Raw genomic sequence first — 27,562 nt, 5'->3', positions numbered from 1 at the left:
ATTTTAAATTTAAAGAAAATGAAAATAATGACGATATATACACATAAAAATATGTAATCTAGTCCTAATTGTAATATAATTATAATAACAGTAAAACATCAAACTAAACTAACTAAATCAAATAAATAAATTTAATTAAAAATTGTTAAAATGCTAATTGAGGAATTTTATTTTAAACTTCTTTACAAGATTTAATGCTTGAGTAGATAATAGATTAAAGTGCCAAGAACTGAGAGAATCTATTCAAAAAGCTTACAAAAACCTTTTCTCTGTCCTAGGCACAAGCCACATTCCAGTTGAATAGACAATTCCTTTATCTAACATATCTTTGCGATATAAGTATTAATTAAACTTCATGGTCATGCTTACATGTATTTGGCAAATTTATCATTTTGATGGGGATTACGAAAAGTATCACATGTTCGCAATATGAAACAAAGTTGTTTCAATTTTCCGGGGGATTTGTTTTTGGTTGAATTCTTTATGTTTTACTTTGATATCTTGAGTAATTTGAAACCAAGAAATTCATCAAATGCCTGTGGAACTCATGGTATTTTGCATATTTGATAGATAGGAATTTAAGACCACTTTATAAATTGAACTTAAAAGGAGATCTTTTTATCAGTGACTCATGCACTGATAAAAGCAACCAATATTTCGAATTTGCCGCGTAAATAAAGTAGATGGCGACACAGTGCTGCAAATTCTTTAGGTTAACATTGACTGTTAACTTCCTATGCAAGTCCGTTTACACTGCGGACTGGTGGTGATAAAAAATTAGGGAAGAAGTTCTTTTCCATTAAAAACATACCAAAAATATTACCAAGAAGTCATTTTTATGGAAAAACGAATTTGATTCCGTAGCGTTTGTTATAATTAGTTTATAATTTACCTTAATATATATATATATGTTTTTATAAAGCTCTTTTTCTTTCTACGAGTTTCCAAACAAATCGAGGTCAGACGAAATTACATTATGACCTAAAGTCTACTTTAAAATTCGTATCTTTTTGAACAAAACACTTTCGGTTTGGTACACTTCCCTGACAGATTCCGGAAGCCTCTATGGCTTAATGTCCATTCATTCCATATTAAGTTATTCTTGATAAACATTTCAAGCACACAAATCAATCAAAGGTACTTTTGCAGTATTAACACCTATTCCGCGTTTTACCTCCGACGACAAAGTCGATAGGAGACGCAACGCAGTGTAAACACACACCATATTATTTTGTTTTGGACTGAAAATTTATCGGAATATAAAACGCTCGAACATGTTCGAGTTCGCGAGTAAGTTGTGTTTATATTTTTGAAATTTTTTTGTATACAAAATAATTACTTCACATCCTGCTTCTTAAAGATTCAGTTTTTTGGCATATTTTGTGTCGATAGATATACAAGGATCTTTCATCATGTGGTTCACCCGAAATCTTAGTATTTCCATAAATGTTCTAGAGAATTTACCCAAATCGATGCATTATGGTTTTATTGATTCCCAGTTTGGCAGAATATTATTGGGAGTATCTGCGCCTGAAGACGATGCAAATCTGGGATTCATTTATTTGCTATACTTTGTACAAAAAGACGATTCTTCTTCAATTGCGAAAATCGGCGAACATTGGCCGAAGGTGAAGCTGCAACGAGATGACGTGCTCATAGAGAAATGGCGCCAAAAGCTGTTCTCAGAGGACAAAGAGAATCATCAGATCATTGAGGTGGCTGTCCATGGTACTGAATTCCAAGTCAAAGTGTGGAAGGCGTTAACTAATGTAGAGACTGGCTGCACTTACTCATATGCCCAGCTAGCGGAAATGGTGGATCGGCCAAAGGCTGTGCGTGCTGTCGCCACTACAGTGGGACGGAATGAAGTTTCTATTCTCATCCCATGCCACCGGATTGTGTCCCAGAATGGACAATTAAAATATGGCTGGGGTGGTCAGCTTAAAAAGCAATTGTTAGACTTTGAAGCAAACTTGGGATAAAATTTTGATTTGAATACATATTTTAGAAAATTGTTTTTATTTATTTGATTCATTTGATTTTTAGGTATTGAAATTCAGCATGAACCTAGTTATTGATGGTGTCCTTGGAAAACCAAATATTAAAAATGCACTTTCACTTCTTGTATTAACTTAAAATGAAACGGAAATGCATAACAGACTCGAGATTGTGCACATCTATTAATGTAATTAAATCTTTTGACAGATCTCCACTCTCAGATGTTACTTAAATTGTACCTAAAGATTAAACTGGGCGGGTTCCTATTCTCGATGAAGCAGCACGAAAATCGCCAGAATGGAAAGAATGGCCCACTACAAAAAGGAATCGAAAGATAATACACAGAACTAAAAATTCTCCAAGATGACTAGGCTTACCTTAACCTTGGGATACTCGTTCATAAATATAGTAATTATACCCACATATGGTAGAAATCCTCTTGCTCGCCCAACGATATCCTTTTTCGTTAGCCAGAGTTGTCCTGGCGCATAGAGGCCTCGATCGTCGACGTTATTATTGTCACCCTTGGTCAGGAATTTGACTGTTCCATCTTCCCTGAAAAATTTAGAAAACAAATGTTTTAGTAGTGCAGAAAAAAATAGACAAGGAGTCAAACTGCACCCAACCCCACCCCGATATGCAATTGCCTTGTTTTAGCTTACTTTTCATGCAGTTTGATCACACGATGCACTATGGGTATGTCTCTGCCCTCCACTTTGAACACCACAATCTCGCCGACGCGCACTGGCTCCTCCTTGTAGTTGGTGAGGAAGAGTAGATCGCCGCGATGAAATGCCGGCTCCATGCTGCCACTGAGGACAACAACAATTGGCGACTCACTGCCAGTGACAACCATCAGACCTTTCCATATCATCAGGGCCGATGACACGATCATGGCGAAGCTCAGCACCTGGTAGAGTGACTGTAAAATGCAAAACCGAAAAATTGCATTACAATCTGCAAATCAATCCCTGTTTTTCTAATCATTTCTCTCCCTCTCTCTTTCCCACATACCTGACGCTTGTTCATGCGATTGAAATCGCCCATCATTTCGTCGATTTGCAAAATGCTGGCTATGCCCATGGTGGACCTTGATTATATTTCTCCTAGTTTGATGGAAGGAAATTATAAATATATTAACTAATTTAAGTTAGTACCACGAATACAAAAAATGACGGACACGTAGCCGATAGAGATGGGCAAAAAGTCGATAGTAATGTCGATACTGTTGTTGGAGCAAAATAACAAAGGGACAAATATTAAGACATAATAATAATATTGGTCACATTTATGAAAAATATTTTAAGTCTAGAAAGGAAACTCAACATTTCTTGGACACTTGGAGTGCAATTCTATTTTAATTTTGATATTAATTTGCTTTCATGGCTCATTCTATCTTGAACATTTATTTGGAACGCTGCTGAAAATCATAAAATGAAGTTGATAAAAATTTCCTGATATCTACTTATTTTTCCCAGTGCAGCGATTTCGCCACTAACAAAGTGCATGCACGAATTCGCTCAGCTGATATCGACTCTGTTTAAACTAGAGATGAGCGATATTTCTTTTGTACCGGCATCCAAACAATTTTCCTTAATCTCTTGTTGAAAATATAATTATAGTTCGTCTGCTAATTCGAGGCTGCCATGGGTGACAAACTTCTAGATTCGTCACAAATCATAAATGGATTGGCTGTGATCTTGTCATTTTTTGTGGGCTATCGCTATGCCCTATCCTATTCGCCAAAGCGTGAAGAAAGCGAAGCATGTGCTAAAATCGACAACGAGACTGCTGCAGGCAGCATGGGGCAAGCAACTACCGCTGCAGCAGCGGATAGGGTGAGGTTGAGAAAATATATACATGGACCAGTGGCCATAAGTATTTGGATGTAATTATACATAGTTTCCACTTGGATATCACATATACATATATAACAATACGAAATGTTGATTCACCCAATTTAAATACTTATGGCTTCTGGAGAATGCTTCTGAACCATTTCCAACAGATTTTTAAAATAAAACATTCATTTCACAGAACTTTGCCGGATACAGTGAAAACTTCAAAATGGTTCTTGTTGTTAGGAACGACCTGAAGATGGGAAAGGGAAAAATTGCTGCCCAATGTGGTCATGCCGCTGTCGGTGCCTATCAGCAGGCTGTTAAAAAAACTCCACGGCTGTTGCGTTCCTGGGAGAACTGCGGCTGCGCTAAGATTGCAGTACGTGTGGAAAGTGAACCCGAAATGATGGCCATTAAGAGGGCGGCCGAGAAACAGCTGTTAAACACGTGTCTAATACGAGATGCAGGGCGGACTCAGATCGCAGCAAACTCCAAAACTGTGCTGGCCATTGGACCAGCAAATGCTACGGATATTGATCTTGTTACTGGCCACTTGAAGCTATTGTAAGCTACAGGCATCGGCTATTGGAAAATTCTCAAAAGCAATATGTGACGTAGAAAACAGAAAACAATTTACCATTGTCATGTTAACGTGAAGAACAAAATGGAATTACAAAAAATACATATTAACTTAAATTCACCTTTTGTAATTATGTTCGAACAAAACTGGTCATGAGTCCCAAAAGAGAATCTACAGGAAATGTTAATAGTATTTTCAGCCTTTCGGTGGGAAATATTTCATTAACCAGGTCTCTTTTACGGGCCATTGTTTAAAGGATTAGATTTGCCTTCTCCTGGAAGCTCCTCCAGTTGCAATCAACAACTAGAAACTCTTTAGGTTTTGTGAAAAAGTTATATTTCTTAAAATTACGTTATTCTTAATTCTATTTTCTTAAAAAGTCCAAGCATAGTCATTATCACCTTGCTGCTCTTCTGATTGTGGGACAGGAGCAGGTGCTAGTGTGGCCTGTTGTTGAAGCTCCTGGTCGGGCTGATATTCCAACGATTGCTGATGGTAGTCCAGCATGGCTCCAGGCTGTGCACCAGGTTCGTTGGATGAGTCCAGGAGATAGATTTGTGATTGCGATGACTGGGCCTGTATCTGGTGCTGTTGGTGATGGATGTCACCATCATCCAAAACTTCCTTTTTGATGCGTATCCTATAGGGATCGTCCTCCTCGTCACTCTCCGATATGTCCAGATCGTCATCAATGCCCAAGCCATTGTCCACCATGGTAGCAGCAGGGGCAGCCGGCGCACTGCCTGACATCCCCATGGTCACATTATGCATGGCAGCTGCCGCATCATCCTCAAGAATAGGCACTGTCAGGCTGGAGCTGGCGCCCAAATCTGGCGGATTATATTGCTGACCGTTATCATCTTGTACATGTGGCATAAAATCGGAAAAGGCACCCTGTGGATTCTCAGTTGTGGCATCTAGACCCAGATTTTGACGCGGCTTGTGCATGGCCAGAAAATCGGATGGATCATAATTGGGATCCACATCCATAGATTCATCTGAAAAAGAAAAACGAACAAAATAATAATGATAAAAATTAGTCGAGACAAATAGGCAAAAAGGTTATTTTCGTTGTCGGGTAGGGATGGGGACAAGGTTGGACTAGAGACCTTGCTGCTGTTGAGCATAGTAGCCGGCGCCAACGCCACTCAATTGGACCATAGCCTCAGCTGCCTGTTGGCTAACATCCTCTTCCTGCTCCTCTATATATGTATGTGCGATTTGTTTGTATTGAGGGCAAGCAAAAAAGCAAGAAGAATCGGAATCCAAATGTTCAATCTGATCAAAATGATAAAGTCTAAATATTGAATTGAAATTTACCTGCCATCTGCTGCGGCTCAATCTCGATTTCGGTTTTTATATTCTTTGGATCAATATAGTCCATGGCATCATTGGATGCTGCATTAATGCGTTCTCCTTGAACCAAAATATTGGCAGCAGTATTCTCATCTTCCGATACCTCTTGGAAATCCTCCTCATCGTCATCTTCATCGTCGTCCGTTGAGCATTGAAGATCTATTATAAAAATTTACAAAGAAAATGCAAATATTAATAAGGCATTAAGAAATATTCAAATAGATTAAAAAAAAGAAAAAGTATTAGTTGTAGAAAATTGATAATAGCGAAGAGAAAACTAAATTAAGGGAATTTAAAACTGCATGCAATAAAACAAAAAAAAAAAAAAAAAAAAAAAAAACAAAAATAAACAAAATGGTTACACAACAAAAGTAAATTAAAGTAAATTTAGCAAGAAACCAAACCAAAAATATAAAGCAAAATAATTTCAACTGAAATATGATAAGTTTAAGATGTATGTGTGTGTGTGTAAAAACATTTTACACAAATATATGTATATATAGGCAAATGCATGCAAAAAGGAAGAATTATATATTGTGTGTTTATGTAAAGTGGGAGTGACCCGCTAATACATATTTGTAGTTTAGTTGGGCAATCCATTAATTAGTCCTTACCTTCATCCAGAAAGTAAGCTTGCGTTAGACTCATGTTCGAGGCAAGGCTATCCTTCCTTGGACGACCCCGACCACGCTTAACGGGATTTCGGGCTTTTACTAGAAAATAGAAGTATTTTTGTTGTATTTTTGGGCACACAAAAAAAAACAATAATAAAGAAGTAACAAATTGAATTAATTTTTTTTCTTTTTTTAGAGATTTTTAAGAGGGGAAAACTTATTGAGATTATATGTTTTTGTTGCGTGCAATGCATGACTATATCTATACAGATTTCTGATCTATCCCAACGCCTTGATAGACTTAAGTTTTATTTGCTTAATGTAGGATTTCTTTCTCCAAATACTAATTGCGTTAATATTCAAAGTAAATTTTAGTTATTATTTTAAAATCCACCCTTTTTGTTTGAATCAGACAACTATATAAAGTAGTTTACATATACAGACATAAGCGATAAGTATTACATGAAAGGCAAATTTGATAACCACAAAATTTCAGTATATCCCCAAATAATCTTTTAGAGCCGAAATACACTTTTAAGAGAATATATTATAATCTTAATTTTAAAATCAATTATTTTAATATTTACTACTTCATTTTCACAATTTCATGCAATGAGATGCAATCTACAAAAACTAACAAAACCTAATACTATGTATTGTATATAGTAAGTGTGATTAAATACTTTAATATGCCGCAAGGTATATCTAAAGTAGATCCTTTAAATAGACTTGATAAAGATGGCATTTTGGCAATAAGGCATATTTTATATTAGTTTCAATACTAATATATATTCGGAACAATATTTTCATCGGATATTTAGCAAAAATTGATGGGTAATCTATGGTAAAACTTTTATTTGTAGTCAGGTCTGTGATTAGTAAAAAGCAAATTTTATATATCAATTCTTTAAGACCATAACCGAATAGAATTAGGAGTAAAACATAATTTCTATATATATTTTGATAGATATATATATATATATATATATAGAGGGAGAGACACAAATATAGATAAAGGGAGCGAAAAGAAGAGATTAACAAATGTAGATCATGTGTGTGTAAACCGTTGCCTGACATGGATCATAAGTAGATACATATGTATGTATGTATATAGAATTAGCATTTTAAGAGATTCAGTTGATTGGGCTAGCAATGACTTACCCTCCTCTACAGGATCACGTTGTTTACGCGGCCTGCCACGACCACGTTTCACCTCGCTGGTACCAGGAACAGGACCAGGACCTGGGGGTTTTCGTGGCGGTGCCGGTGTGTGCAGCAGACTACTATCTGCACCCATACTCCGGTGTATAGCATTAGAGGTGGATGCATGTCCAATGTTTCCCTCGACATCAATGTAATCATCGCTTGGTGAACTGGCACGACTGCCACGACTGAAATCGTAGTCATCATTACCCCAGGCTTCCTCCAGTTCGGGTGCATTCTCACGGGCACGTTCCTGAGTCTTGGCTATGTTCTCCTCCAGATGAGTGCAATGCTCCGCAAACTGAAAACATAATAATTTACTAGTTTATAAAGTTCATATATGGAATATCATTATTTTTCTACCTCTTCCAGCTGAGCGTTTCCGTATTCCAGAATTTTCTGGGCAAATTTCGTATAGCGCGAATCAATGCCATTATATTGCTCACAATTGGTGGCTATAAGCTTAATATCGGCCAAATATTCAGCTCGACTGTGATAACGTTGGGCTGCAAAGAGGAAAGAAGAATGCATAAAAGATGGGTCAAGTTTTGCTGCAAAGTGTTCCTGTGTTACCTTCTATATTCTTGCCAATGGTTTCCAAGTCCATGGGCCTCTTGATAACAGTGTAGTAGTCTTTGACTTGTTTCTTATTCACCGGCTTGAGGAAGGGCCAACTTTCGGTAAGTTGTTTGATTTGTGTATGAAGTTTGTCGAAAATAAATGACAATGCCACCTGATCGTCGTCATCCAGCAAAGGATTAATGGCCTTCTCTAGGCGCATAAGTTTATCCTCACGTTCGGCCAGCAACTCATAGCAGCTGGAGAACATACGCTGGGCGGCCATTGTGTAAGTACTCTGCGCCCCATTGTAGAGCATGGAGTTATCGACAATTTGCTTCAGATCCTCCAAGAACATTTCGCGACTTGTATAGCGACGCTGTCGTATGTATTCCCGCATCGTTTGCAAATCCATCGGCTGGGTAACCACACGATAATAGTCCGGCACTCGCTTGGCATTAACAGGAAAAAGAAATGGCGAAACATCTGGCATGGATCGCAGTTCATTCAAGATAAGTTCCAGGATAGAGGAGAGAACAACAACCGGATCGGTGCGTCGTCGATTAGCTGTTTTATTGTGACGCTGCAGATAATCACAATGAAGATCAGTGCCGAGGCGCCGCTTCTTCTTGCCAAGACCTCCTTCGCGTGGAACCTTGAGAGTAAACTGACTGCCACCAGGGCCACCGCTACGTCTCTTTGACGTATCGTCGCCATGACGTTTAAGTATCTTACTACTTAGGGTGACCTTAGTGCCATCCACATTAACCAGATCATCATCATCGTTCATTGTCATTTCCTTCTCGCTCTGCGGATCATCCAAATCGTCGTTGTCGTTGTTCAACGATGGATTCGATTGCGAGAGACTGCTCTGCATTCCGGTGTAGAGTGGACACGCCTTGTTTGTTCGCATGTGACCCACTTGACCGCAGGCGCCGCACTTCAATTTCAAATCTGGTTTCAATTTGAATTTCTTGCGGGATGGGCTAACCTCCTTGTGACCATGATCACCGCGCTCCTTGTGACTATGACCACCGCCACCAGAACTTTTGGGATCTCCCAAAGAGGTGGGCATACCACCGGGCTGGAGTTTCTGGTTCTGGGCCAACTGGGCCAATCGTTCCCGCTCCTGATTCCTTTTAATGCGACGCAGTTGCTCTTGTATCCGACGCTTTTCCCGCTTCATTTCTTCCTTCTGCTGCTCATCAAGTGTGGCGAATTGTTTGATGAATTGCTCATCCTTGGTGGTTCTTATCTTTATATAGGCATCGATCACCGGCTGACGTCGCACTGTCTCCACTCGGGTATATTCTTTGCCATCGGCTCCTTTGAAGGTTCGAGTGATTTTCAATATTCTTCTCTGATTGTTGTTATTTAATGGCTGTTGATTGGCTGCCTCTTCCTTGGCTTTGGCCGCTTTCGATACACCATCGCCATGCTCATCATCCAGTTGACGCAGCAGTTCTTGGCGCTCTTGCTCCTCCCGCTCCAGTGATAATTGAGTTGAGGTTTTCTTGTTGGACAACATGTTCTCTAAGTTTTTACCCAACTCCTCTAAATCAGATTCCTCAGAGGCTGATGATTCGGCCTCATCAGTAGATAGCACCTCCGAACTGGCCAGGACACGATTCTGAAGATCAAATATGCGTTGACACTCTTCTTTATAGCGTTCTTGATGTTCGGCTATAGAAAATCGATTGCCACGTGAGAACTTATCCATGCCCTCTTCACCAGCCTTGGCCTTCTCAGTGGATAGGGTGCGGACCACATCGATAACCTCCCAACGTGATAGTTTCTTAATCTCCTCCTCCGGAACTTTGAATTTCCGCAGCAGCTCCTTGGCACGTTGAAGGGGCAAACGTCGTAAATCGGCATCGGTGCCCGTCACAGATCGTTTGGGTTGGGATTCTTGCTCCTCCTTGGATTGCTGCTTTTATTTGTTGGGGGGATAAAGACAATATGTAAAATCATTTTAAGATTGTTAATGCTCAATGTCCTACCGTTGGTTTATTGGGCACTCGCACATAGGAGAAACCCTCACCACAGCCAGTGGGATCGGCGGGACCGCACAATTGCAGCAAACACTTGCCACGCATCGCCTGGATATAGGCACGAGTGGTATTCCAAGGCGCCACTTTGACCTCATCGTCCAGTTTGAGTTGGGCCTCCTCATCGTCATCTTCTTGGGGGGCAAACAAAAACTTCTCCCCATAACCGGCATCCTAATTGAGAGAATAAAAGAATGAAGCAAGTCGAAGCAAGTCTAAGCAAGTCACCCTGTGGGTCATTATTCTCACCTTCAAACGTTGCTCTGCTGCTATCATGCTAAAATATGCACAGCATTGCTCCGGCGAGACCATGGCACGAATTTCCTCCTCGGATGGTAAGCGAAACTCTGGTTTGATTACCCACCAATTGGAGTCCATGCCAGTGCGCTTAAAGTCAGCGCATTGCTTAAGACGTTTGCGTATGCTGCTCTCAGAATGTGCGGGAAAAGCTCGCTTAATGTCGTCCATCCGGATACGACGTGGATTATCGCGACTGTTCCAAAACAGGCGATAAATAAATACCTAAAGGGAATGCATGTATCCTTGTGAAATGAGTTGCACATAACAAAAACTGAATACTACACCACTAACCTGTAGAAAATCTCTGGTAAAGTTGTTAGCTCTCTTTGAATTCGGTCCAGGAACCTCATACAGTGGACACTCCTGGCCAACTGTAAAAATGGCATTCACTGCACGTATCCAATAACCAGATCGCGTACGTATAATTAAAAAGTCATTGTGTGACATCTTATGCGGATAGATGGGAGCCCGATACATGTTATTCTCTAATGCTTGGATACACTGTCCCGGATGAAGGATGCCCAGGAAAGGACTGGTGTGGGCGAATGCAACCTCCCCGTACATATAATGCTGTGGACCACTATCCTTTTCGGCTTTGCGTTTATAATAGTTTTTGATCTTGGAACACATGCCCACTTGATTCATTAGTGGAGGATGCTCCTCGCAGAATTCAGTCAGAATGATGTCGCCATCTTTGCCGCTAAGATCCTCGGGATTGCGCATAAAGAATACATCTCCGCCACCAGAGGCAATACGCTCCACTTCGCGCTGCTTGGCTTTTTTCAAAATTGTCTTGAGCAATGGATGAACCGGATGGGGAACGGTCTGGGCCATTGGACCATGGGAATATTTCTTCAATGGCGGACGATGGAAAGATCGCAATTTCATGGGTCCCATATGTGTGGGCACAAACGGAGCACGCAATTCCACAACAGGAGTAGAGTGCTGAATAAGATTACCGCCGCCAACTTTCAGACGTAAAGTCGGCTCCGTTTTGGGTGTATAATATCTGAGAAATGATGAATGCCATTTAGATTCTCTGAATAGAACACAGAAATACTTACGTATCATTGGATATATTAAAGGGATCACGATCGGGACTTTTGGGTGGCGGTGGTGGAGCATCCTCTGCTAGGACATTGATCACACCCGCTTTGCCTAACAAAATCTTTGATTTCTTAACGTGCGGATGCGGAATTTTAATCTTGGGCGGAGGCCCAGTGTTTTTGTTTATCTTGGACGGATCGATGTCATCGGGAATTCCCAATACAATGTTCTCATCATTTGGATCCAGTGTCAAAACCTTTGGCTTGGGCACTTTATTCATTTGCTGAGCATCCCATATGACCTCATCCTCCCATTTATGATAGATCAACTCCTCGTTCTCCACGGGGAATAAACTGTACCAAGTATCATCTGCGGCTTCAGCTTGTTGTTGTGCCGATTGCTTAGCTTGGACATTATTCTGCTGCGATTTCTTACTAGAACCGGTAGAGTTTCCTCCTCCTTTGGCATTGCTGCCACTATTGCCAGCATTACTGCCCCCACCACTGCCGACGGGTAATGAACTTTTGCCCGGTTGACTAAAGGCTCCAGCAGTTCGAGAACCGCTGGAGGGAAGCCAACCTGCAGCGTTTGTCTTGGAGTTAAGTTTCTGCATCACTTTGGCCTTGATATCATTGCCATCCCAGACCACATCGTCTTCCCAATGCAATTGAGAGACCATCAGAAAGGCATCATCCGCTATGCATGGTTCCTCCTCTTCTTTTTCCTTGTCGGGACCGTTTACTTGATTCTTTGTGGTTTTGAATCCATAATTAAACCCCTCTCCAGAATCTGGGACTTCGAGCATGTCATACCAGATCTGAGCTGGTCCATATCGCCAATCAGCCACCTTCGGTTTCTGATCACCATTTTCTCCATTTTCCGGGCCCTCCTGGTTGTTAACATCTTCGCTATTCAAATCGCCAAGCAATTTGTCCTCATCATCAGACACACAATCAGCGGGGGAAGGATCAGGTGCAAAATGCAGATCAAATCCCCTGCCAGAGCGACGACGTGGCTCTTCCGAGTCACTGGGTGAATCTGATCCAGCAGTACTTGGCTAAAAAATCAAAATGATGTTAAAATGCGAATGAAAAAATAGCAACAATAATTACCTTATGATCTCGGGATTGATTCCGTTTGCGTCGTCGCTTTCGCACGTGCCTCCAAATTTGGGGCAAACTTGTGGGTTTCCCCGGACCAAATAAACGTGAAAAACGCAAAACCTTTTGTGGCCGGAAGTCCGGAAAAAGTTCACGTACATCGACATTTTGATATTTCGATGGTAATATATCAGCCAAAGGGGTGTCCAGCTTGCGATCGGCATCTGGTGAATACGAAAGCATTTATATCCACATAGATAATTATTGCAAACATCTTGAACTACCTTTAGAATCCTGACTTTTGGTTTCCCCACTAGCAGTGGGCTCCGTTTTAACTATTTCTTCGTTTGCAGCGGAACGTGTGGGCGCACTTGGTGGCGGCATCAATTCCTTGTCATCTTTAGCTAAAGACGGGTCGAAATGTAACTTGTGATTTTCCTAACATTGCTTCACCTTACTTGTCTTTGTTTCCACCTTGCAGGCAGGAATGGCGTCTTCCAGATCCACTGCTGACGAGGAAGTCGCCAGTGACGTGACCTCCTCCACCGGGCAGTCTTCGGATAGCTCCGCAATATCTGAATAGTCGATGGCGTCCTCTTGAGCTGTGATGAGACCTTCTTCGTTACCATCTGGTTTTGCATCTTCTTTGAGGGAATCAAAGTCGCCCTCATTTGTATTGGTGGTGGTGTCCTCCTCAGTCTCATGATCGGTTATTACCTCATTTAGCATTGAGTTCAGACCCAACCTAATGGAAAATTTGATTATTAACCTCTTTTTAATATTCGGCATTTGCTATTTCTCACTTTGCCAGAGATCCAAGATTTTCCCTAAGCTCGGCATCAAATTTTCCATTCCCATCATCATCGTCCAACAGACGGCCATCGGAATCTATGTTTCCAAACAATATGCCGGTAAGATCCATACCCAAATCATCATCGCTGTCCATGTTTTATGTTTTTGCAGACAGCAACACTTAAACAATTGAATTATTTTCGTTTTTCTTAATTTTTATCTTTTTCTCATTTTTCTTCTTTTACTTTTTAATAGAGCTGGGAAAGCCATCGATGGCACCATCGATATTATCGATGGAGACGATGGAGTGCGATACATCGATGGAAATTTTTCGATGTCGAAAATTATTGAAAAAATATCAAAGAAGCTAACATCGGCTATGCCGAAGTTTATATACCCTTGCAGTCCTTGACAATAATAATTTTACATATCCAAAAAAAAATTCATCAATATACAAACAAAACAATTTTAATCTTTTTACTACAATTTGTTTTTCTTCTTTCCTCATTCCCTAAGCAAAGCCACGCACGCATACACATATAGTTCATGTAGCGTTGCGTCTGTGTGTGTATGCATGTGCCCTGTTGATGACGTAGTAGGCAGCAAGCAGCGCTGCCGGCAGCGGTTGAACCGATTTATATTGACTGTAACTTGTGTTCTATTCATCCGATCAGATTCAAATTTTATATCCAATACTATCATCGTAGCAAATATCATGTGGATACTTTAATTTTCATGAAAAAGTTTCTTCTAGAGCTATAATATATAGTGGTCCGATCCTGACAATTTTCATACTTTATCTGCTCCGGGATACAAGTAGCTTATATACCAAGTTTCATCTCGATAGCTCTTAAGATGGCGGCGTGAAGTTGATTTGCACAGACGGACATGGCTATATCGACTCAGCTTATCATGCTGATCAAGAATATATATACTGGTAAATGTTTACTATTACTACTCGAGATTTTAGTGTTGAAAAGTGGAAAAATCGGGTAAAGCTAGATTTCAGTGTTGTCAAACGCTATTTTTTATTTGGCGCGCTGTTTGACTGCCCTGGTAGCCAAATATTTTGATCTAAACTCAAAAGTCGAGGAATATTCGGCTGCTCTGGCAGCCGAATATTGTATTCTAAACTATATTTGTTCTATAAACTCAAGAAATATTGTAAACTCAACAATATTTTCGTTTGTTGAGAATAGTGCGAACAAAAGATTCAAAAAAGCCCGCGTATTCGATTATCCAAAATTCGGCATTTGGCAACACCATCTCAAAATTGAACAGCTTTTTTTAGCCGGAAAAAGCTACTTTTAGCTATAGTCCCGCTAAAAATATTAATTTTCTTTTGTTAATTACTCAAAAACTACGAAATAAATCGCCAAGGCGCACCTGAGGTCGTGCTCGTGCAATTTTTCTCTTTCGTTTGATACCAAAATTATGTAGTTTAAGCGCGTTTTGGGCCCGAGTAGTAATAGTAAACATTTACCTATATACTTTATGGGGTCGGAAACGTCTCCTTCTGTGCGTTACAAACGTTTGACCAATTTTATAATATCCTCTGCAAGGGTATAAAAAGATCATGATACCTCTCCAACATCATCAAATGAACCATCTTGTTCAAAATCTAAGCCGGATCCTAAGCGCAAAAAGTGTATTTTGGCAGTGTGGACACATTTTGACAAATTGCAAACCAAACAACTTGCAAAACGTCATTATTGTGGCAAAGAATATAAGCAAGCGGAAACACTTCCAACTTGTTAGAGCACTTAAAACGGGCCCACCCTCTTGCCCAACATCTTCCAAAAACGAAGCAATTGACAAAGCCATTGCTGTCGTTGTCGAAGATATTAGATTTAGAAACTGGATGAGGGTGGTGGACCCTAGATACGTCGTTCCCTGTCAAAAAACTCTGCGGGACACGCATATTAAAAATATGAACGAGACTATGTCGGAGAAATTGAAGGGCATTCTTGACTCCGTTGACTCGTGCGCTATCACAACAGATGCATGGACATTTGGTGCAAATGTTAGTTATCTAACTGTAACGTGTCACTTTGTTTTAAATTTCGAGCTTAAGACGGCAGTGCTGTCTTCAAAGCCACTAATAGATGAGACAAACCATTCAAGTCTAAATATTGCCAACACACAGCATCTATGATTAAAGCTTGCGAATTATTGAAAAAGAAACACTTGCCGTGTTTTGCGCACACTCTTAATCTTGTTGTGCAAAATGCTTTAAATCTGGAAAATGTGCAAAATATTTTAAAAATCACAAAAAGAATAGTGTCCTACTTTAAGAGTAGCGCTATTGCTTATGCAAAGTTCAAAGATACCCAAGGCACCGAAAATCCTTGCTCTCTATTGCAAAAGGTCCCTACTCGCTGGAACAGCGCATTACAAATGATTCGGAGAGTGTCGCGGAGAAGAGAGCTCCTAGCTGACACCCTTTTAAAATGCCACAATGCTCCGATTCCACTGTCAGAGACTTGTGCTATTGGGCACAAAACATGCGTCTGCTGTAAAGGGCGTTACAGGGAGGAGGAACTCCGTGAGCAGATGCTAGCACCTGTAGGGAGCCAAACTTGTGAGTTTTTACTGAGCAACGTAAAAAAGGCTATTCTCGTATGATAATAGATCGGCACCACGCCTTGGAACACTTCTTGACCCACACTTCAAAAAGGAGGGTTTTCAAAATCTATCAAATGCCCAGCAGGCCATGTTGATGTTGGAGGGAGAAATAATAGAAAAAACCAAAAGTTTACGGGCGGACTCAATTATTACCATTCGCCAATATATGGAGCAGTGCAATGCTCTTCATGACAGCGATCCGCTGCAATATTGGCAGGTAAGTTAAGTGTAGGTTTTTTTTAACAACTTTCATAATTTTACTTTCTACGGAACGGAGAGCATTTTTAAAACCTAAACAAGTTGTTGTTGCTTGAAGAGTTTTATTTTTTTTTTTTTTGTTTTCGTTTTTTGGACTTAGGACGAGAAGTCGCCCTTTTTTTATATTGAAGTTTATCTTGAAACTATAAATTTTGTTTTTATATTAAAGAACATTTCAAAAATTACAAGCTTAAATCTTTTTAATATAGTTTTGGTTGTATTAATTTATAAAGGGATAACTTATAGTAGTTAAATTATACGCTAGATAATTCGTATGCGTTTTGATACTTTTGATTCACCCTTTTTGAATATTTGAAATTTTGTAATATTGAAAAACGATGACAAAATATATATTTTGAAAAACTCGTTTAAATTTTCGATAATATCGATGGTTTTTTCCATCGCTCGAAAAATATCGAGCGAACTCGGACATGTTCGAGCGGTTTACTCACGCGTTTTAAATCGCGTGAGTAAACTCTAGCGTTTTCTTTCTTTGTTTCGCAACACTAACAACCAGTTGCCGCAAAATGATGTTTCCGAACACTGGAACAGTGATAAATATAAAGTATATATATTCTTGATCAACCCGACGAGACAAATTCATATAGCCATGTCATCAACACAAACTCCTTCTAAACCTTTAAAGCTACTAAATTCTATATACTGCACAGGTTATAAATCTCAAACTCAGCCAAATCGGACCATATAAACGGATAGATAGCTCCCATATAAACGGCAAAGTCACTAACTATTGTCATAAAATTTAAAATGTTTGATTTAGCATGTCTTTGCTCCAGTCTAAGATTGTTGGCCGTTTTTTTCGATATCGAGGAATTCGGATATATTACAAAACATATAAAAATTTTTCTAAATAATTAGCATTTTTATATATTTATGGGATACATCATAATATATGTACGTATTTTGAAGACTCACATTAGCTAATATGCAATTATAACTAAGTTGTTTCCGTTTTCAAAAGTTCAGTTCATTTCAGTTCGGTTTTCAATCTCGTTTTGTATTCGGAATTATTTAGTATACTCGTTTAAGTCTTGCCATCTTTGACGATTCCTCGGAAAAGGAATCCAACGATTCGTATTCGGTAAGCGTTTTGGAAAGAGTTTTCCAGGCTGCGGACATATTATTATATCACATTTGTGGCCTATACAACCCACACATCTGTTGCAGCTACAAGTCAATCCTGGTTCGCATTTGCTTTCCTCCTGGTAATTGTTACAGGACTCATTCAATTGCCGATAACAATAGTAGCGTATGGGACAATAACCGCCATCGATCGCAAAAAAATTGCAATCCTCTGGCGGAATAGTGGGTCCTATAGTGCACAGAACTTTTCTAGATGGGAATCCTCTAAAAGGGGAACAAAATTTTTGCGTTAAGAATTCGAAAAAGTCACAAAATATATTTTACTTACAGTGCCCGACTTTGTCGCCAAATTACAAAGAGTATTAGAAGTATTAGCAACCGTCTGCCCCAACGAAATTGAAGTTGTGACTGCATTTTAACAATGCAGAGTGGGCCAAAAACTTTCTTTTATGGCCTTATCCTAGACCAGTGCTAGCCCTTTTATACGCAAGTTGTACCCCCTTTTCCAATTGTCGAATTGATTAGCATAGACTTGATGAATTTTTCAAATTGCCCACTCAAGCATAAAGTGACCCAAGTGTAGGTCAAAGGCAAGGCTCGACCAGATATACATTTATTAATTTATGACTAGGACTGACTGACAGAGTGCATAATTAATTAATAGCCAGGAGCAGAGCAACCAAGCATCCATGATAAGGTCAAGTGCAAATATTATTGTGCCCGTATATCGCAAAGGGGAGACTAATCCCATCTCTATTTATGATCGTTATTGACAGCCAAGCTTCCATCACTAAGCTAAACGTATGTATGGTATATTCATTTCATTATTAGGGAAACACAGTCAATTCATTCGTAGAAATAATAAATATTCGTAAGTATTATAAGCATATTAATGGCATTTTTTTACAATGTTTGTTCTGTTTAAAAGCCCAAAATGATAAACTGGACAACGCTTTGCAAGCTCATTGATGAGGCCGATAAAATCCAAAGAATGTCGACTACTATCATTGAGAACGATCTGAAAGAAGCGGTGCAGCCCCTGTTCCCGAACTTCCCCATCACCCTGCATCCATTTGGTTCACGCTATGTGGGCACGGCTGGTTCGAATTCAGATTTGGATATTTATATTAAATGCTGTCAGTATAGAATGATACAGACAGATTATTTACTACTATTTATTACTCTTACAATTAGATGCGGAATTTGTCGAACTGAATACCAAGTCCGCATTGGTTTCTAAGACTCTGTCAAACATTTCCATGGGCATTCGCAATTCACCAAAATGGATCTTCGAAAAAGAATGCTTCAGCGGTTGCCCCATTGTTATCGCCAGGCACAAATCAACTGGAATTCAAGTTGATATAAGTTTTATTAATGAAATGTCCTACAAACAGAATGTGCTGCTTAAATACATGTTTGAAATACAACCGATTGGTAAGATAAATTGAGATAAATATGTAACAAAATCTCAAAACGATTTTCAGCTCGTTATATGGCTATATTTTTGCACCGATGGATCAAACAACAAATCCCTATTGCTGGGAACAACAAACATCTTCCTGGTTATTTGTTAAACCTTTTGGTCATATTCTTTCTACAGAGTCAAAGGAATCTGCCTAGTGTTCGTAAACTGCAGGAAAATCTGAATCCCAATGCCGGTCGTACGTATTTTAGAATATAATTCTTAGTGGTCGTTTTTGTATTCTTATACATACATATCATTTCCTTGCTCAGCTTGGATTAGCGATTTTAATTGTTACAAATTGTCAAAGTTTTCAATGGTCAAGATTGAGCTAAATTCACAAACAGTAACGAAATGTTTACAATCCTTTTTTACTTTTTATTCGGATTTTGCCTTTCATATTTATGTAATTTCTCCTTATTTGGGAATGCAAATATGGAAATCCCAATTTGTTGACCACATGCCGTCAGCGTAAGTGTTATTCAGTTTAACCGTTATTGCTTTATAGAATCGTTAAACATTGCTTTTTACAGATTTCGCCTAAATCGGAACAAAAAGTATTGGGAACGTTCAATGATTGTCCAAGACTTAATATACCTGACGATGAACAAGGGTTATGTTTCAAACCAAACCCTTCGAAGTTTCCAAATAAATTGTCGTAAATACAGAAATCTACTTACAATGTAAGCCAGATAATGTAAAAAATCTTAATAAACTCGATTCCAAGTCTGTCATATATTTGTGGCATGAGCCGATTCTGCGAAACATTTGTCGTTTGGTTTAGCAACTATTTCCCTTCTCTACACATCATTTAACTATTTCGAATCTATACAGAGGATGCCCTTTTGACCTGTAGCGGCTTTTACTATCTCTGCTGATAAGCCAACTCATCTTCTGACTGTTGCTTGTAAATGGGGCCCGAACGTAAGGCGCTTGCAAATGTAATGTCATAAATGGATGGGGTGTGTTTACTGAGTTTATAGCAGGGATAAGCGGACGCCGTAGAGCTCCAAAGCTTAGAGAGTATTCCAGTGTCAATGCTTTGAATTTGGAATTAAGCTGAGTACCTGTCCCTAACCCTGACCATTCTCTAGATCTGTTACTGATATTGTCTGAATGCTTATACGACACCAGGAATGTTTCATGGGAACCAAAGCAAAGAGCTGACCACCTAATATCCAGCATTATTATGACTTTGATTTAAATCGAACTATCGGTTTTTCAAAAAGGACGTAGTTAGCCGTTGGGTTGGAGTGAGCGAGATAAATACATAAATGTATTTGTTATTGTAAATTTCAAAATGCAACAGCAATCATCAATATTAAAACTCTCGATTAACACGGACATGGATGTTGGCAACTCGACATACCGACTCCAATCTAGACCACACAAAGAGCTAAAAAAATAAATTTACTTTCAATAGATTCCTTCTTGAATATGAAATGAACTAAAGAAGTAGCTAGAATTTTGACTATGGACAGATCGTCAAATTCTTTTGACCATCGCCTATGGTTATGGTCCATAAGTATGCCTAAGTCCCTGATGGTATCGAACCCCTTAAAGAAATGAAGCAATAAATCCCTTATCCATTCATATATTTGACCTCCCAATAATTATTCCATTGACAAATGATTTTCTGATATTTTTTCACATTTTCTTGATTTTTTTTTATTATTACCATTAGCATTATTCTTAATAGCATTAATGTTAAAATATATATATGTATGTATATATATATATTTATAGTGTATATTTAAATACAATATTTTAGAATTGCTCTACATAATATTTTGTTTAGGTGTAATACAAACGTAGACTTAATTGATAAACGTTAACATCTAGCTATACACAAACATGATTCAAAATTGTCACAAATTCAATTCAAAAACGGAACGACACACGGAAAACTCAAAAGCAGCCGTTTCTAACTAAGTAGTCAAACTAAAAGTAGTTGAATAAACTAAATATGTTCGCACTATGCAGTGCAAGACAAGTATAATATATATGTATGTATGTTTATTGTAAAAAATAGCGTTTATAACTTTTGGGTTCGCACGGAAGCGCTCAAAAATGTATACATAATCAATAGATCAATAGATAGATAATGGTTTAGAGTTTAGAGGGGGGGGCGAGGAGTATGTAGTACAAAGAAAATGTTATGGGTTGTAGAACTTAGTTGTACCAGTAGCACAGATTACAGATCATTATCATATATAGATAAATACTAGAGACCTACTTAGCAAATTACTCATACACACACACACACACACAACATGTATGTATGTATAGTTTCTTTATGTGTATGTATGTATGTACATATCAATTTTGCTTTGTTTTATATACATTATGAAATTGTATCCTTTCTTATTCATTTCCTTTTAACAACAAATTGTGGCTCTTAATATCACTTTTTTGTTTTGTTTTGTTTTCGTGGGGGGGGTGGCGGGGATTTGTTACGCATAGTTTTTATGGCCTCTTTCAATAATGTTTTGATATTTGAAAAAACAGAAACAAACTATTGCATTGCACAAAATGTATTTTCTTTTTTTGTTTTTTTTATCAGTTTGAATTTTGTTTTTTAACTGGTTTTTACTTTTTGATGTGATTTGATTTGATTTTTTTTTCTTCTTTTGATATTTTCGTTGCTAGAGACTACTTAAGGACTAACTACAGTTTAATTTGTATTTTAAATTAATTTCAAATTAATTTAAAATAAGTCTAAAGTTTATACAATAATTACAAGCGAATATTAAGGGCTTGGTGGCGGTTGCGGTGGTGGTGGAGAGGGAGGGGGGAGGGGGGATTGGGAAGGATACTAACACTTTAATCTCGTAGCAAGATTGCAGTCAAATGCTGCTGCTTAAAATTTAACATCACGCAGTGGAAAACAATAAACTATCGAAAGTATTTTTGTGGCCTGTGCTGTACTGCCCCTGAATTCAGGCAGCTTCTGTGCTGCTTCTCTGCTAGTCCACATCCTTCTTCTCAATTTTCAAATCAAATTTCGCCACCAACTCCTCGGGTGTGTGTCTGTAAAAAAGAAAAAGCAATAAATAAATTACTAAACAAGTTCAAAATATGAAAAGATGATGAATAGTAATGAAACAATTCAACATTGATTGTGATATTTCAGCTTTTAACTTACCCCACTAGATTCTGCAGATCACAGACAAAACGATAGACATAGCGCTTGCCCGCCGTCTTGTGTATGATATTTTTGTCATAATAGTAACGCAGACCCCGACTTAGTTTCTCGTAGTTCATTTTGGGTTTGTTTTTGCGTATGCCCCAGCGCCGTGCCACCTGTTGAGTAGATAGTTTGTTAGTTAACACCAAGTCACCAAGTCATTGGTCGATTTGATTAGCTTACCTCATCGGGATCGGTGAGTTTGAATTCCCAGCCATCGCCCGTCCATGATATAAAACTTTGGCATGTCTTGTCCAGCAGTAATTCGAGCAGGAATTGCCACAACTGGATGGGTCCAGAGCCCGTGAAGCAGGGCACTCCCCCTTGGGTGGTGTAGCCACCCAGTAGGGATTTGTCCAGCCCCAGATAAGCTGCTGGATGCTGGTGGGCATGGGCACCCCATTGATCCATGGCCGAGGCTTGGGCGCTCATCTGTTGGAACTGCGGTGCATCGTATGGCGTGAACTCGGATGGATAGCTATCATGGAATCGATTGCGTCCATAGGAGCCATAGAATTCGGAGCTGCCGTCCATGTAGCTGTTGCTATTGGCGCTGCCACTGCCATTTCCAGCACTCGATGCCTGACTCTGATGCTCCTGACCTCCGGACATTGTGCTATGATAGTCGCTATCGTCATTAGCACTGCCACTGCCCGGATTGCCTCCGCTGTAGTGGCCGGCTGCTGCTGCGGCTGCCAAATGTGCGGGCAGGCCGTAACTACTGAGATCGGTGGGATCGTTTTGGTTATTTGGACCATTGTAGGCGGTGTTGCCGCTTACATTGCCGTTCCCGGTATTCTGTGTACCGGTGCCTGGTTCTTCTTTGAGCTGATGATGGTAAATTGCTGCCATTGCGGCCATATAGTTAATGTTGTTGTTGTTGTTGTTATTATTATTATTAGTGTTGTTGTTGTTATTATTGTTGCTGTTGGTATTGCTGCCCGTATTTGCATGGCTATTGTTGTTACTGCTACTGTTGGCATTGTTACTGCTGTTGTTGTTGTTGTTGTTGCTGCTGCTGCTGCTGCTACTGGTGCTGGTGTTGTTGTTATCGCCGGTATTTGATTGCTGTTGGACAACTGGCGGCAACATAGAGTTATTGTTGTTGTTGTTGTTGCTACTACCATTAACATTTTGCTGCGGTGGCGGGCTGTGGTTACTACGATCATGTGGATTGCTGCTATAGCCTAAAAAAGAGATCCAAACACAAGAAACAGTCATAGACAAGAAATTAGTACACTTGAATGTAAATTTATAATCCTTTAAAGCATAAGATACTTGTATTGAAATATCTAACAAATAATGCTGTTAACTCGATATATTGATATATTCTTATTTCCAAATCGTTTTCAAATGTATTTGGCTATAATTTCCAATACAAATATTATTGAGATGATGTTCTATATAAAGGACACACGATTCGAAAGCTAATCAAACATATATAAGTATTAAAAAAAAAAAAGTATTTAAAAGTATTTGAAATTACCAAATTTTATATGCTTATTCTTGATAATTTGCTAGTTTTTGGTTACATTTTTAAACATAAACAAACCAAAAAGGTTTCAACTTAATGTTGTTATATATTGAAGGGGAATTTTGTTAACAATTCATTGTTTCATAATTGACTTATAAGTAATTTGGCACTGAAAATTTGTCAATGCAATTGAATCGCTTCATCTCTTAAATATTAATGGGGCGTTTCTCTCATACTCACACACACACTCAAACCCACACACACACACACTGGGAGACGCAATGGTGTGAAGCAATTCGAAAACCAATCAAAATCACAGCTCATACCAATACCAAAAAGAGCAAAAGACAAATACAGATACAAATATAAAACTCACAGATACACACACACACACACTCAGAGATACAACTGTATGTGTGTGTGTGTGTGTGTACAACCTCCCCAATCTAATGGTCTGCGGCCACATTAAAAGCAAATACAATGAAAACTTCACACATTTCGAGAGACGGGCAAAAGTATCTGTGGGATACAAAAACCTGTTGAAATACTCAACACACACACACGCACACATATACACACATGCGCAGTTGCAGCTGACGTGCTCTCACACTCTCTGTAGACGTGTGTATGTATGGGAATCTTTTTTGTTCGCTCACTTTTACAGCAGAAGAAAAAGCTTTAAGCGCTTCCCATTCGCTCGGGCAAACGATAGACGGTATTGCGCAGATACAGATACAATGAGATAGAGATACATTGGCGACCTACAGTTGGCTGGCAAAAGAGTTGGACCGGAGATGATCCCCTCCTACACACCAACACACACCAACACACAAACAGAGAAAACCAAGTTGCAGCAGCTTAACTCATCCTTATGTCTATCTGCAGATACGTTTTGAAATATATCTATCTGACAGTCAGCAGCAAATAAAGTATTTAATTGTTACTCCCCCTTGGCCATCCCAACGCATCATCTACCCATCCATCCATCCATCCATTCGTTCATCCCCCCTTGCCAACCGTGTCAACTTGTTGCGTGTTTGCTGTTTGCTGTTTGCCTGTCGCCCAAACACTTAAAAACGAATTACAATTTAATTATGCCACCGCATCTTTTACTGAGCTGCTCTTTTTTCACACTTCAGCAATTGTAATTAAAATTTCTATTGCTTGATGTTGGTAAATATTTGCTGACCTGTAGCCGTACCTGAACTAAAGAAGTTGACATCCGAATCCGTGTAATAGGCATTGGAGGTTGTGTGGTTGTTGGTTGATGCGGATGATGTTGCTGCTGCTGCTGCCACAACTGTTGCTGTTGTTGCTGCTGCCGCTGCTGCTGCTGCTGCTGCTGATGCCACAGATGTTGCCGATGTTGCCGAATTGGGGGATGTTGAGAAATCAGCACCACTAAAGGGTATCATATCATTGAAATAACCAAGTCCCAAGGATGCAGCCGTTGTACTATTCAGAGCACCAGCCAAATTGCTGCTGCCAAAACTTTGCGATGAGTTGCTTGATGATGAGGTACTAGAACTAGAACCAGATGAGGCTGTATTACTGCCAGTACTGCCGCCGGAAAGACGATGTTGCTGCTGTTGATTGGCTGAGCCATAGTGTTGTTGCTGTTGTAGGTGATTATGTTGCTGCTGTTGCAAATGCAGATGCTGTTGCTGTTGCTGCTGTTGCTGCTGCTGATGATGTTGCAAGTGCTGCTGATGTTGCTCATGCTGCTGTTGCTGATGAAGTTGATGGGCATGAGCCTGAGCTTGATGATGCTGATGATGATGATGATGCTGATGCTGATGATGATGTTGTGCTAAATGATAGCTAGGATAATTCTCATAGCTTTGTAGTACCATATTTGTGGCCTCTTTATAATTATTGTAATCAATTGCCCCCCTGACAATTGTTATTAATGAAAAGTTGTTGCTGCTGTTGCTGCAGCTGTTGTTGTTGCTGTTGCTGCTGCTGCTGCTGCTGTATTAGTTTGCTATTCACTGCGTCTTCCTTGTCGCTAACCAAATTATTTGCGGCACTGATTATGGTGGCATTTACTGAGAACGCAGAGGGCGGCATTTCTTCGTTTCGTTTTCAAATTGATCAATACTCAAAAACAACGGAAATTGTAAAATATGAATGCACGTCGTCATTGACTTGTATTATACTGATCATTCATTTCAAAAATCTCATCAAAATCAATTCTGCGGGATTTGAACTGTCAAAAATGAACTGGACAATTGACAATCTCGTTGGCGTTGGATTTGGATTTGTTTTGTGGTTATTGTTAGAAGATCTCCTCTCTGTATGTATGTATGTATATAATTATGCTGGTGGTACTTGCAGTTGTATTAAAATTGATTTTCTTTTACGTTGTTTTGTTGCTTTGTCATGGGGGGGGGAGGGAATATTTAATTTTTGCACTTAATTTCGTTGTAGATTTTTGTGGTTTGAGTGGTTAAGGGAATGCGGGTTCTGATTGTGGTTGCTTCACATACATATGATAAGTTTATGTGGGTGTTGAGCACTTTATTTAGTTGGTTTATTTAAAAATAACTTTAACTTCTTATCACTTAACACTTGTAGATTTTGTGTTTTTTTCTTATTTATTTCAGGAATTTTCAAAAGAATTTACACCAAGTATGTACATTTTTTCACACTCAATTTGTTTTCATTAATTTGAAGCCAAGTGTAAATCTCTCAATTGTTGATACACACACACTCACTTTGCAATTCAATTTTATTCAATGAGTATTCGAATATCACTTGTTTGTTAATTTATTTACTTTTAATAGCAACAAATAATGCAGCACAGCTTCAATGCCAAAATGTTGTTAATCTTTCGCTTGGACATTTATCGCGTTATTCTCCGACTTATTTATTTCATTTTTGCTTTGTTTAATTTGTGTTTATCGCAACTAAAAGACTCCTTGCCTCGTACAGAGTGGCGTATAAGTAATATTCTTATATCTGTATGTACACATGTGTTTGTAATTCCCGCTGATCGAGCGTGAGCGAACCGTGTACGAGCGACCGTTCTGCTACCTTCGACATCCGTTTAAAAACTGAAGTTACTCTGAAGTTGCTCCTCGTGTTGTTGGCTGTATTCTCAGAGTCGGCATTTCATTCGTTCGTTCGTTCGTTCGCTTGCTTGCTTGCTTGACTCGCCCCTGTATCTATGTATGTGTGTATGTATGAGAGTTCGCATGTGTTGGTGTGTGGGAGCATTCGGTGTTCGTGTGTGTGTGTGTGTACGTTCGGCTTTTTGGCTTCGTCTTTTTGGGCTGCTAAATTGTAATACACACACTAATGTGCCAATGGCAATAATAATAATCCAGCAAAGAATCGTAGGGTGTTCACATTAAAATTTATATACATATATCCATCTATATACATACACATACATATATATATATATATATATCTATAGCTTTTGTTTTTAGTTTGGCATTTCTAGCAACTTGTTGATTGTTATTTAATTTAAATGCCTTTTTTTTTTGTTGTTTTTTGTGTGGTACAGTTGCCTTTCAAATTAGCTTTTCGAGATCATTAACAACCCCACACACACACATACACACACGCACCTCCCCCGCATACAATCCCCATGCCATTTCCCCCCTCACTCAAGTCTTAAAATGGTCTCTCTCTCTCTACTAGCATGTGGGCAGCGGCAGTCATCAACTTTTGCCCCATTTGATGATGGCCAACAGAAATATCACTTATACATAGAGAACGAGACAAAGTGGGATTGGTTGGCGTCTTTACATATGTATGTACACATATGTAGGTATATGGTATATGGTATATGCCGGATGAGATCATGCCAAAAACCGAAGAAAAAAACCTCATCTAAACTTAACTATTCATGAAAATCGTAAAGAACTGAACGTGTGTCTTTAAGATTTTGTGGATCTGCCATTTTTATTTGTTTTTTCTTTTCATTACTTTATGTAATTAATTTGTGTTTTTTTGCTGTTTTCATGTTATTTGATTTGCGAATAGAAAAAAATGGTGGCCAAACGTG

At 39.0% G+C, this 27,562-nt stretch overlaps 6 protein-coding genes and 1 long non-coding RNA gene across 11 annotated transcripts in view; 3 read left to right on the top strand and 4 right to left on the bottom strand.

Annotated features, from left to right (window-relative positions):
• The first annotated feature begins 1,253 nt into the window (after nt 1-1,253).
• agt (O-6-alkylguanine-DNA alkyltransferase) lies at nt 1,254-2,002 on the top strand. The gene is made up of 2 exons (XM_068296771.1): nt 1,254-1,290; nt 1,361-2,002. The coding sequence occupies exon 2, from the start codon at nt 1,413-1,415 to the stop codon at nt 1,980-1,982; it is 570 nt and encodes a 189-aa protein (XP_068152872.1). The 5' UTR covers nt 1,254-1,290; nt 1,361-1,412; the 3' UTR covers nt 1,983-2,002.
• On the bottom strand, nt 1,985-3,207 carry twr (signal peptidase complex catalytic subunit SEC11 homolog C twr). Its single transcript, XM_068296772.1, has 4 exons — nt 3,013-3,207; nt 2,661-2,920; nt 2,376-2,553; nt 1,985-2,312 (listed from the first exon to the last, which is right to left on the bottom strand). The coding sequence occupies exons 1-4, from the start codon at nt 3,079-3,081 to the stop codon at nt 2,262-2,264; spliced, it is 558 nt and encodes a 185-aa protein (XP_068152873.1). The 5' UTR covers nt 3,082-3,207; the 3' UTR covers nt 1,985-2,261.
• A 332-nt stretch (nt 3,208-3,539) lies between these two features.
• LOC137582484 (probable peptidyl-tRNA hydrolase 2) lies at nt 3,540-4,535 on the top strand. The gene is made up of 2 exons (XM_068297050.1): nt 3,540-3,836; nt 4,036-4,535. Exons 1-2 carry the CDS (start codon nt 3,645-3,647, stop codon nt 4,405-4,407), a joined length of 564 nt encoding a protein of 187 aa, XP_068153151.1. The 5' UTR covers nt 3,540-3,644; the 3' UTR covers nt 4,408-4,535.
• A 197-nt stretch (nt 4,536-4,732) lies between these two features.
• Nucleotides 4,733-13,701, bottom strand: Taf1 (TATA-box binding protein associated factor 1). Of its 5 annotated transcripts, none has more exons than XM_068296330.1 (15): nt 13,449-13,701; nt 13,104-13,390; nt 12,930-13,049; nt 12,658-12,869; nt 11,563-12,602; nt 10,790-11,507; nt 10,448-10,720; nt 10,151-10,372; nt 8,166-10,080; nt 7,956-8,098; nt 7,551-7,893; nt 6,390-6,488; nt 5,740-5,934; nt 5,529-5,621; nt 4,733-5,417 (listed from the first exon to the last, which is right to left on the bottom strand). In XM_068296330.1, exons 1-15 carry the CDS (start codon nt 13,589-13,591, stop codon nt 4,792-4,794), a joined length of 6,429 nt encoding a protein of 2,142 aa, XP_068152431.1. In that variant the 5' UTR covers nt 13,592-13,701; the 3' UTR covers nt 4,733-4,791. The 5 variants fall into 5 exon arrangements, with proteins under 5 accessions (XP_068152431.1, XP_068152432.1, XP_068152433.1 ...); XM_068296331.1 differs by having other exon boundaries at nt 8,166-10,077; XM_068296332.1 differs by lacking the exon at nt 5,529-5,621 and having other exon boundaries at nt 8,166-10,077.
• Nucleotides 13,702-17,182: 3,481 nt separating this feature from the next.
• Nucleotides 17,183-17,869, bottom strand: LOC137582645 (uncharacterized). The gene is made up of 2 exons (XR_011033304.1): nt 17,753-17,869; nt 17,183-17,688 (listed from the first exon to the last, which is right to left on the bottom strand). It is a non-coding gene; the product is annotated as an uncharacterized lncRNA (long non-coding RNA).
• A 324-nt stretch (nt 17,870-18,193) lies between these two features.
• On the top strand, nt 18,194-19,651 carry LOC137582644 (terminal uridylyltransferase Tailor-like). Its single transcript, XM_068297263.1, has 6 exons — nt 18,194-18,295; nt 18,353-18,560; nt 18,619-18,858; nt 18,909-19,085; nt 19,159-19,357; nt 19,420-19,651. The coding sequence occupies exons 2-6, from the start codon at nt 18,359-18,361 to the stop codon at nt 19,571-19,573; spliced, it is 972 nt and encodes a 323-aa protein (XP_068153364.1). The 5' UTR covers nt 18,194-18,295; nt 18,353-18,358; the 3' UTR covers nt 19,574-19,651.
• Nucleotides 19,652-21,324: 1,673 nt separating this feature from the next.
• Nucleotides 21,325-27,562, bottom strand: part of pnt (pointed) — a 68,479-nt gene continuing 62,241 nt past the window's right edge. The window contains exons 8-10 of the mRNA XM_068297376.1: nt 22,257-23,260; nt 22,032-22,189; nt 21,325-21,916 (exon numbers count right to left, since the gene is read on the bottom strand). Of these exons, the coding sequence (XP_068153477.1) occupies nt 21,853-21,916; nt 22,032-22,189; nt 22,257-23,260 (1,226 nt within the window). The 3' untranslated portion in view covers nt 21,325-21,852. The remainder of the gene's footprint in view (nt 21,917-22,031; nt 22,190-22,256; nt 23,261-27,562) is intronic.

Source organism: Drosophila tropicalis, unplaced genomic scaffold (genome assembly GCF_018151085.1).
Source record: "Drosophila tropicalis isolate 14030-0801.00 unplaced genomic scaffold, ASM1815108v1 contig_859, whole genome shotgun sequence".
In the NCBI taxonomy this organism is placed as follows: Eukaryota; Metazoa; Arthropoda; class Insecta; order Diptera; family Drosophilidae; genus Drosophila; species Drosophila tropicalis.
The sequence above is the reverse complement of the archived record's forward strand: the minus strand, read 5'-3'. Positions and strand labels throughout refer to the sequence as shown.